We start from the raw sequence: 11,606 nt of genomic DNA on the forward strand, positions 1-11,606 counted from the left end.
TTAAAGCAAGTTACAACGATGCACACTAGAGGGAATGCACGTGTGTAATTGGAGGATGCCGAGGCAGAGTTCAGCTGTGAGTGACTCACTACACCCACAGGGTGCTATAGAAATGGTGGCCTGTGGTTTTGGCGCGCGTGGAAGAGGCATGTTCATGGGCTCCAGCGTTTGTGGAACTCAGCACCAGTGGCAGCTCCCATTGCCAGTGCGTCTCGCGGGCCGCGGCTGCTGAGTTCTGGGAGAAAGACCTCAAGAGAGCAAATGCCAGGAGAGGCGCCAATTGGGCGATGGGCTTGCGGGATTTGGAAAGGAATTTGGGGAGCAAGGATAGCTCAGGGGCGACGCGTTTGTGTTAGAAGCGAGACAAGGCAGCGAGCACCGATCCCGCGCTTAGTAACCACTCGCTTGTATTAAGCGTTAATGAACAATACAATAAATAAATAAACAAAACCTGTAAGAGAACGAACAGAGTGAAGCAGGGGGGCGGACATTTGCGCATCCAAGATTCTGAACATATATACAAATAATTGCCCCACCTGGGGGCTTTCAATGTGGGAAATGCGGGGGTAATTGGTGAGGCAGGAAGAACGTGTTTAATTATTGTTTTATTGATTTGAGTGGGGGGGGGCATCACATTTAAGGAACGATTCTCAAGGCATGTTGTGGGTCGGGAGTGATTGTGAAGGGTGTGATTGAAGTATAATAGAACTGTGGAATTACTAAAAAATACCCAACACCAAAATAACAACCACGTCTAGAAAAGACATGCCCGCTATGCCTCGTTAACAGGCAGAATTAAGACAAAAGAGTTATGTTTATTTTGCTATGTGATTGTTTAAGGTGTGGACCTAGCTCGAGAGCAGGGGGCTGTCCAGAGTGTGGGTACCCAGCGTTTGGGCTGGCAGTAGCGGAACGATGTGTGCGGAGGTGTGTGTGGCCCCTGGATTTAGTCCCTGGCCAGGTGTCTGGAATTTCAAGCGAGCCTGGAGGACCATGTTTGAGGCTTGTCGAGAAGCCGCACTCCAAGAGATGTTTCGTTAGGATGGCATTTTTCCAGATAGGTTTTGTTTTGTCAGGATTTCTGGCAGACATCTGGGGCAGTCGGTTTTCAAAGAAATGAGCTGGGGGTAGATCTGGCTTCAGCTGGGGCCTCCCCCTGGACCAGCCTCCTGAAACTTGAGGAGAACCATCTCTGGCTCTGGAAGCACCTCAAGACCTTCCTCTTTGCTTCTGCCCCCCCTCCCCCTGTTGATCAGTTCCATCTAGGCAGCATGCACTGGGTCTCCCTGTCTGTAGGGGCCAGGTACCTGCTCACCTGGCACACACCCCACTGCCTCCGGGCAATCCCTTGCACTGGGGTCTGGATCTGTAACCCTACAGCCCCCACTTTCTTTTTTCTGCACTTATTCAGACGCACCCTGTCTGTTGCCTTATTCCTAGCACTTGCCACTTGCTGGCTGCACTACCACCGTTTGTTGCTGATGTATTCATGCTTTTACTTATCTCTATTTTTGCTCAGCACTTTCCAACTCTCCCATGCACTTGCTCGTTCACTGTGTCACTGGGCCTAGAAAGATCGTTGCTTTTGTTCTCCCTTGTTCCCCCCTTGCCTGCGCACTCTGAAACACTTGTGTACGAGCGGGATACAAATAAAATATCAAATACCAAAGACAAAGAGATTATCCTTCAGCACTCGCGCCCTTGGTTAGAAACAGGTGTGCGGCTGCGCGTCATCAAGACGCCCCCCCCCCCCCCCCCCCCCCTCACCCCAGCAAGATCGGCGCTGCGCTTCAACCAATTCTGCGCCAGTGGCTTTCTCACTCGCAACAACGGGCGAGCAGCGTGAGGCGGCAAGGCCTGCTTCCAAACTAACAATATACACACAGGAAGTAAGTTAGGCTGGGGATGTGCTGTGTGCACGGGTGTCCGTTTGCCTTCAGTGGCCATTTTAGCTTCCTCTGCGCTCACTCTCCCGAATAACAATGCCTCTCTGGTGTCCATCCAATTTCAAAGAGCAGCTCTTCCGAGAAAGGATGTGCCGAGAGGAACTTGGCACAGAAGAGAAGGTGCCGGGAATCACGCGGGTTGTCATAAAGCAGAGCACTAGATCTAGATCCGACATCAAGACACGAGTTGTGGGGTATAAAAGCCTTCAATATTGCAAGAAACTGTTTTCCTACCCCCCCTTAATTAAAAGGGACAATGCTAAATGACATATTTGAAATAAAAATGAGCAATGCTAGCCAAAATAATGCCCTGGGGGGGGAAATGATTTGTTTGTATTTAAGCGGTTTTGTTCCATGGCCAAAAACCATGCGGATGTGTGAATTAGGGAGTTGAAAGTGGGTTGAGCAGTCAGAAAAGGCAGTGTCTCGACTTTTACCAACAATTATATAAACATGTAAATGCTGTTATGGTTTTGAAATTCGACGTGAACCTCCAACCTTGCAGTTAACAGCCGCAGGCATCACCTGGTGTGCCAGATTTCATTTCATGGAAAGGGTTAAAAAAAAGCAATCCAGAGCAACAGCTGTTCCCTTGTATTGAACAGGTGGATCTCTTCCCACTACTCATATGTGGCCATGGTAATCAGTGCCAAATGTCCCACCTCTGTGTCGGTGGCGCGCCCCGGCTGAATATTTGTTAAATCTGGTCTGCGCTCAGTGATATCGCCCAAAACTGCGTGAAGCCGCCCTGACATTTAACCGCAACCCCACAAGCGGCGCATATGCTCCTCTCGCCGATCGCGACTTTTTTCAGAAACGCGCGCATCTTGGCAGCGCGAGATGCGCAAGGGAGGACAGCCACCCAATCGCTTACAGGGATTACGCGTATTCGTGAGCCTCTGTTGGCGGCGATGACGAGAAAGGTTTGCAACAGCAGTAACGGGACAATCAGTAGGGAGCAGAATCATTGCACGTGATCAGGCGAGAAAGACAAGACCACAAGTTGCGACTCATTCTCTCAAAACTTGACATTCCCCAAATCCTTAAAAAAAGCACACAACCACCTCCAAACAAGTGAATCCAGAAGCTTGTAAAATTAGAATGTTTTATTATAACACAAATAGAATCTGAAATATATATATATATTATACATTTAAACATCTGCCTCTTTTCGAAAATACCATGTCCGTAAAGAAATCCAAAAAGATTAACGTGGTTATTCAATATGAATAAGCGATGGTGCGCTGCACACCTGTCTGTGCAGCGGGGAATCCTGGCGCGCAAGTCTCTGTGCCGGCCGGGGGTCAGTAGTACGCAAACGCCGCCGCCTCGCTGTACATCTGCGGGTTCGGCATCACCGGGTGCGAAGGAACGAAGCCCGTGTAGGGGCTCAGGGGGTACCCCGGGGACGCGTACGCCATTCCTGATGCGGCGTGGGGCGCGTACTGGAAGAAAGCGGGGTAGGCCGGCTGTCCGTAGGCCAGGGGGTTAAAGAAGGGGGCTGTGGCGAAGGGTTCCGGCTGCATGTCCTGCAGCTGGCGCTTCAGCTTCATCCGCCGGTTCTGGAACCACGTCTTGAGCTGGAGGGGGAAAGGAAAGCGGTGAGTATCCCAGCCAACGTTAAAATAGTCAAACAATCTCAAATATCACCATAAGCCCCTCCCCGCCGCCCCTGCACGCACACACCCTACACTGCTAACAGAAACAAAACATTGTACAAGTACACTGTTGCACCCCAATGCCCTCGATCCTCTCCCACTAGCTTGGGATACGAAATGGCACGGGAAACAACCCCCTCCACACACAGCTGGGGCAATCTCAGGAAACCTAAGAGCTGAACCATCTCACTTTAGCTGTAGGAAGAATACAACATATTGGCTCCTATTCTCGGATGTAAAATTAAGGCACTATTCTGATTTTTCTGTATATATCTGCATGTAACATTTGTAAATTCTGTGATCTACTGTAAATATTTCCAATCGCTCTGCTATACTCTCTGTATGTAACTATGCAACGCGCCCAGATACCTCCGGGTTAGGAGCGCTTTATACATAAATAAACCCGCATAAAGCGCTTTAAGATAGAAGTCACACAATTACAACTGGACACGGACCCACAGCTGCGGGTATCATCGGACATATCTGTGCGGGTCGCTGCGCAAAATTACTGATGGCGGGGCCCGGCGGTGTCTCCTATTCCCAAATGGCCCTCATTGCCTTCCTATACAGAACCCTGAATAGTGGGGCGCCACTTCGGGAAATAGCAAGTCACGGTTGTCACTTTTGCACACACGCAGGAAGGCCCGCGGAGGCAACCTTCACCCCCTCCTCCCCCCACACACACACTGCACGGATGCGCAGAGACGGCGGTGCCTACCTGCACTTCGGAGAGCTGCAGCCGGGTGGCCAGCTTGCGCCGCTCCTGCGCGCTCAGGTACTTCTGCCGCTTGAAGGTCTTCTCCAGGGCCCCGATCTGCTCGCTGCTGAAGGCCGTCCGGATCCTGCGGCCCAGCCTGCCGTCGTCGTCCTGGTGGACGGCATAGTCCGCCGGGTACAGGTCTCCATCCTCCCCCTTCTGCAGGGGCCCGCAGTCTTCCCTTTCGGGCACCCCACAGTCCTCGGGGTACAGACCGCTGTCCTCGTCACAGTCCTCGGCATAGAGGCTGCGCTCTTCCTCCTCGGGCAGGGGCGCATAGTCCTCGGGGCAGAGCCTACGGTCCTCGTGGCTGGCACTGTCCGATGGGTGCAGCCGGGTGTGCCCAAGATCCGAATTGTGGGCTGTACTGTTCCCTTCTTGGATGGCACCGACATACGGGCAGAGCCTACTGTCCTTGTCCTGGGGAGGAGACACGCAGTCCGAGCGGCCGGCTTCGCTCTCATAGCCGGAGTCCACGCCACCTGGAAGAAGCACGAGATACCATGAGTCTCGGTCACATGATGCACACACAAACAGGCCACCCTTTCCCCACATCACATGAGCTCAAGTACAATTCACCATGAGGCAGTGACATCACAGGCTATTTTACAGCGCATGAGGTCTACAAACGAACACAAGTTATGTATTGTAAAAAACCCACAACGTTCCTTCATAAAATAAAGCAAGTTCAATGTTCCCCGTGTGCAACATTGTACACCTATATCTCTGTCGCTGGATTACATAAGTATAGAAGGCCCCCTCTCCCAGCCCTGCAGGTCGGTGGGGACCCCGTGGCTCTCCCCCCTCGCCGCCAGCGCAGATTTCGCTCAAGTCTCGGGAGGATAGCTCAGGGGCAATGTGTTCGCCTTGGAAGCAAGACGACACAGAGCAACACAGGTCCGATCCCCGGGTCCGCGCTTAGAAACCTCTGGGTATTGAGAGCGTTATAAATAACCTATCATATCATACCTAGCGTACTGGACGTTGGGGTCAGCCGAGGATCTCCCTGGTATGCCGCTATCTGAGGCTGTGCATGTCCTTTGAGGCCGGGGTGTCCTCCTGAGGCCGGAGTTCCGTGGCTAGCAGGGTATCCCCCTGGAGCCGAGGGGGCTGCCGGGCAGCCGGGGGGGCTGCGGCTGCTCTGCGAGAGCCACTCGATGGAGAAGGGAGCCCGGGCCATGTCTTCCTGTTCGTTCTCCTGAGTACTGTGAGCGCGTCCTGCGGCGGGGATTAGAATGAGCCTGCAGTGGGGAGAGGCCCCCATTTATACGGAGCCTCTTCAAGGGGAGCTTTGTGGGGTAAACAGACATCAAAGGGCCAGATAAGTGCCGTCTAATTGTTATCAATTATCTCAAAGAAAAGCGTCCCTCGCAGCGTTCACACATTTAGCAGCGCGGCCGGGGCTGGCTCCAGCGAGTCTGCCGTCCAGCCAGTTAACTCCATTGCAAGTGATTTACAGTTTACACAGCCTGTCACATCCTCTCCCCACCCGGCGCACCCCCCGCCCCCCCCCGCGCCCGCGGGCGCGGACACCCCCCGCGTCTCGCAGCGCTGCTGGCCTCGGGCGGTGCCTGTCCTCTTTCATACATGTGCACACGTAATATTGGACACCTAGAATGAGGACAGGGAGCCCCCCGCCCCCTGCTCCAACTTGGTGGCATTCATGGAGTCCAGAACACACGACAAAACCTGTGGAAAAGGCCCATAATTGAACGGCCATTCGCAATACTTGGGCTTTCTGTTCGGTGCCACACGTAGTATGTTTCCAGTTGTCACCAAGCGTCAGAATTCTTATCATTCAACCCAAATGCGTCACACATAGGACACGCCTGGACATGCGCCGGTCTAGGCCGCAAGAGCCATGCTGGTAGACGAGTTTAATCCCAATTAAAATAAAAGCGCTAGTTACACGTTCCAATTACGGTTCTGATTGAAATATCGCCGTTGTGTTGACATCCATGTGACCTAAATCCATCACTCAGTGCCTGTCTGTAAACGCACGAGGTCCGATGAAATCAAGGAGGCGGCGACAAGGGGCAGACACTGCTCTGCCAGCACAAACTGGCACGGCTAGAGACCACCTGACACTTTTCTGGGGATTTGTATACTTTCACTGGTGCACTACTGTAGGCCCATTCGAATGCCCACGCGGGTCTTAATCTTGTTGTGAGAAGGAATGGACAACAGAACTAGTAAGAGCAATAATACTCTAGTAACCTATTTCAGACTCTGATATTGGGGGCTGGGTACCTGGGGCGTTTCTTCACTGGCATTTAAAGGGCCTCATCCGTAACTTCACTGAATGGAAGGGGTCTGACCTGCCTAACATGTCAGGGGAAGGGGGGGGCGCGGTAGCTGGCTGAAGTCTTCTCAGCTCACACACGAGTTAAGGCGAATGCATATACCCTAGTCTAACTGTGGACCTCCAGTTTACACTCCCATGCCAGCCACCAAATCCAGCACCACCCCTCTACTAAGGACTGGCATGGTTATTTTAGCTTGCACACTCGGTTTCATGTATGATTAAATGCAGCTGGCCTACAGCCTTCGCATGTCAGAGATCGCGTCACATGCCTAGCCGCGCCATATGTGCAAGATACAGCTGCTGTGTGTGGGAGCTAACGTCTTATATAGCGGGCACGATGGGTCATAATCCCACCCGCAAACCAGCAGCAGCCGGCTCCAGTGGACAGAGGCTCCTTATGGGGAACTGACCGTCATCAACCAGCATCAGCGGATATGGTAGGAACCATTTTTCTCACAATTTCATAGATATTATAATACAAAACCTAGGCCTCTCTCCCTCTATACGGCGATCTCAAAAATCTAGGTGTGTTCCTGTAAGAGGATTCAATTCAACACTACAGCTAAGTCAATGCCTAGTCTGGGATACTGAATGGAAACCCTTATTGATATATCTTTACGTCCAGTTCATGAGTTCTGGATGACTACCCCTATATAACACCCCTCTCTTGGAATCCCCCTGACCCCACTGAGCCAAGAAGTAGTTCTGTTTTGCAAGTTTAAAAGGTTTATTGATAATTTAAACAATATATATATATATATATCACACTTTATAATAAATTAATAATTGAATATCACACTTAATCTGAGCAGTAATCAATAATGGATAGTCCGGCACTAGCACACTTCTTTATAATCAATGATGAGTGGTTATAGGATGGATAAGATAGCGACAATACTTTTATGGTTTCAAATGGATGCAATGTGGAATGAAATGCAGTACAGAAAATAACTTGATAGGATTTCAGCAAAAGACAATGGCCCTCATTACGACCCTGGCGGAGAGGGTTTACGCCAGCGAAAATCATGGCGTTCCCTTCCGCCTTACTACGAGATTCCGTAGCGCCATGGAGCCTTTTACGCCTGATTTTTCCGGGCGGAAAAATCCATGGCGCTACGGGACCTTGTTGTTAATTACGCCACCGTAATTTACGGTGGCGTAATTAACTCCTTCCCCACTCCCATTATACCCTATGGGGCAAAAATGGGAATGGGGAAGGGCAAAATGGGGAATGGGGATTTACCGCCCCGCCAAGGTCGGAATGGGGCGGTAAATCCACCAACCCCCATGGCGGTGCTGGCAGCTTTCCGCCATGCTCCATGGTGCAAATTGCACCATGATCTCCGCCAGGGTCGTAATGAGGGCCAATGTAATCACTTTCTTGGACAATTCACCCCCCCCTTAATGCAATGTAAGGAGATGAATAGAATGGAACTCAGTTCTTAGGAATGCAATCAAATAGAATTCAGTTCAATCCCCCCCCAGCAGCTTATACAACAGATAGGAGTTTTGAAACACAGACCCAAGTGCTTTGAATATGGTGACAATTAGGGGTGTCACGGTATGGCTTTTTTGACGATATGATCACCTTTTTGCCAAATGACGGTATACCGTGGTTATCACGGTATTAAACATGTATTTAACTGCACTTATGAATATTATCTTGGAAAAAAGGTTACTTATCTGAAAGACTCACAACAATAACAATACAGCACCGTCAGGTTATATTTTTATATCAATTCCATCTAATTTAACTCTGCTAAGCCAAATTTGGACGGAATCTGGTTGGTCCCTTTTGACTTTATCATACAAAATACAAAGTTTGTCCTAACAGTTATGAAAAGTTATACAATGGCAGGAAAGTTGAAGTCCGACTTCAGTTAGCCCCTGTAATAGTGGATTTGGTCAAAAAGCATGTGTTTTATTTGCCGTATCAAGGACCCTGTGCTCAAGCTGCCCCAGCACACAGGGCATTTCAAAACACTTTAAACTGAAAAACTGTGACACATGTATGGGGCCTGGTGGTGGTACAAAAACATGTTCCTGCCTTGATGATCTGCAAGCTACAGATTGAAGGAGGTTGATGGTGAATACATATGCACATATTCTACCATTTGGTGTGGTGGGGACACTGAACAACACACAGAGATTAGTGGCATTCATACACAATGTGGCTCATATTAAGCACATATAATGCTCAACCAGGGAAATATCCCATTACCGTATGCATTAGGAAACATGTTCCGTTATCTACAAACTACACAGCAGCCTTCCCTAACAGGAGGCTTTTCCTATGTTGCACTGAACTCGTGTCTCATTCCTTACAATGGATTGCGTGATCACATGTATGGCTCGGAGAACCGGGATACAAAACTATTTTAAATGAAACAACTTGTACCACATAAAATACTATATTTCCACTGGTCTTTTGCATTTGAAAACCTTAAAACTACACCACCACATCAGTGCATTTTCGCTGTTCGCATATGCTTATGGAGTAAGGTTTTGCAGCTGTAACCAAGGGCACTTTTTACAATGGACTGATCTTTGCAGGTTAACACTGCCTTATCTCGAGTTGAAGAGGGGCTTATGAGTGTGAACAGGAGCAGCGCTGTGCGCTTGCTGATCAGTCCAAATCATTTTCATCCTGGGCTGGTTTTGAAAAGGATGGGGTCTTGGGACACCAGAACAGAAGCTGCTTGCCCTACACCCCCACTTGTACGATTTAGAAAGGCTTTCGTTTTAGTATTGCTGCCTCTCATCAGATGTATGTCACTAACAGCGTGTCACATGCCTTAATGTCTGGAACTGTCTGCAGAAGCAAGCTCTTTAGAGAAATCCTTAGCAGAAATATGCTTGTGTTTTTTTAAACTAAAAACTGAAATTCTAAGGTCGAGGGTAACATTAAATGTAAAAATATGATGGTTTAAAATAGAAATCAGCAAGCAATATATAAGTTCAATGACGTAAAACCTTAAATACATGCTAAGCATTTTTGATAAGATCACTTGACAAACGAGACACTCAGCATGCAGGCAATAAGCACGTATTCAATGCTGTATACAGAATCTATTGTTGAATTAAAAGGTAGGTAATTGGCATCAAAGATTTAGCAGTGACTGCCAGTTTGGTATGGGTGCATCGACCCGAGCAAAAACAGATTCAAATGTGCCTGGAAATAAATAAGTAAATAATCGACGTGTGAAATGCACGTTTGCATTACACCAAATAAAACCCATTAAGCAAATGTATGCTATTTATTTTAAGCACTTTACCTAAACATATTCGAACATCCAACAGTTGCCCTTCATGCCAAGAAGCATCTATAATTTGCCAATAAATATACACGCCCCTCAGACTTGGCACTTTTGTGAGGTGGTTTCTTGGGCTGGCAACCCATCTAGCAGCCTGGATGTGATGGCCTCACACTGTTTGACCCACAGCACCGCCCTAACACTACCAAGGCTGGTGAACGTACTAGATACACTTATGAAAGGAACACTCACAAGTTGCATGAATTCACGCATCATCCATTCTGTGTTAATGACCTTGTACGGGTTGTCACTTTGTGCGGTGCTCCATCAGTGATTGTGAAGCAGTTTTATTGAATTAGAACCATACGCTCCTTTCATAAATATGCACTCCCCACCATGTGAAATGACAACACGAGTTCAAGCCTTAGCCCAGCAATATCAGATGAATTCTTACATGAGCTGATCAAAAAAGATAATTTTAACACAAACTACAACTCTTCACAAACCCGACCGATTAACAAGAGGAAATATTTCTACCAATGCATAAGCTATAGCAAAGTCACCTCAATGGAAACCCCAAAAGAAACGAACACGGCAGTCAACCCCGTGGTTGAATAGAGAATTGCTGCTCATAATGCAGCCGAGGAGAGTATGAGAGTGAGAGGTGAAAATAAAAGAACATTCAATGTGCATTTAGAGCCAACTAAGAAATAAAAGAATTTCCAGTCTACCAAACACAGATTAAAAGCCAAAATAACTTTTTGATTTTAACCTAAAGTAAAGTGGAAGTGTTTCTACTATGAGATTTGAGCTTGTGCCAATGGACTTGGAGGTGCCACACAAATTACAATAGCACAGAGCAAAGCCCTCTCACCCCATCCAGGATAGCTAGTGAGTCCAGCCTTTGTCCTGTCCAATTGACAGGAGTCAAGTGCTGTGTGTTGAGGTGAGGATAAGGGCGGATGGAAAGCACAACTCCTCTTCGGTTTACCACGGAGAGGACCCTAGTTGCACTCTGCAAATCCTCACGCAGAGCATGGCAGGGGGCGATTTACTTACTACCGACAGGCATGCCTTGGAGAGAACCCTTCGGGAGACTCCACTGGCCACTTTTCCTAGCACCTCAGCCCTGCACGTGTCACTCGAGGAGAGCTCTTGTAAAGTGCGCTCTGTGCCCAGTGCTGCAGGACCTTTAATTTTGTGTACTACTAGCATGTCTAGTGTTCCCGGGCAAAATCGATACATTTAGGCGCCTGCTAATTGGAGATTGTTAGCAACAGGCTGGCTGGCTCCAGACCTCTGTCTCTCGCAACTCTTTTCTACACTTCATGCAAACAAAAGGGTGAAAAAAAATAAAATGTTTTACAACGGCCTGCCATGAATAAGTGTGAGCTCCAATCCCCCTAACCCCCTCTCCTCCTCCTCGTGACAGACAAGGCCTTGACAAATGCATATTATAAAACGGGCTGAATAGACGATCAGATTAAGTGTCTGGAAGATTACAAACGAAAGTGTTTATGCTTTCAAATGAAGGAGTTAAAATCAAAATACCTTGCTGGTAGATTTGCCATACAAGTCCAGTTTGGCACGGGCCTTCCCTGTACTGGTGTCTCGTGCATTCATGCAGAGCCCCCTCCACCAGCAGGTCGCCAGCTTTGCTCTGTTTGTTGTTCTAGGTAGGGCACT

The 11,606-nt window shown here is 48.6% G+C and overlaps 1 protein-coding gene across 1 annotated transcript; it reads right to left on the reverse strand.

Annotated features, from left to right (window-relative positions):
- Positions 1–3,034: 3,034 nt before the first annotated feature.
- Positions 3,035–5,758, reverse strand: LOC138472971 (barH-like 1 homeobox protein). The gene is made up of 3 exons (XM_069611401.1): positions 5,331–5,758; positions 4,323–4,843; positions 3,035–3,526 (listed from the first exon to the last, which is right to left on the reverse strand). Exons 1-3 carry the CDS (start codon positions 5,623–5,625, stop codon positions 3,251–3,253), a joined length of 1,092 nt encoding a protein of 363 aa, XP_069467502.1. The 5' UTR covers positions 5,626–5,758; the 3' UTR covers positions 3,035–3,250.
- Between the last annotated feature and the right edge of the window lie 5,848 nt (positions 5,759–11,606).

The sequence above is a fragment of the Ambystoma mexicanum genome, chromosome 8 (genome assembly GCF_040938575.1).
Source record: "Ambystoma mexicanum isolate Mex_15411 chromosome 8, UKY_AmexF1_1, whole genome shotgun sequence".
Classification (NCBI taxonomy): Eukaryota; Metazoa; Chordata; class Amphibia; order Caudata; family Ambystomatidae; genus Ambystoma; species Ambystoma mexicanum.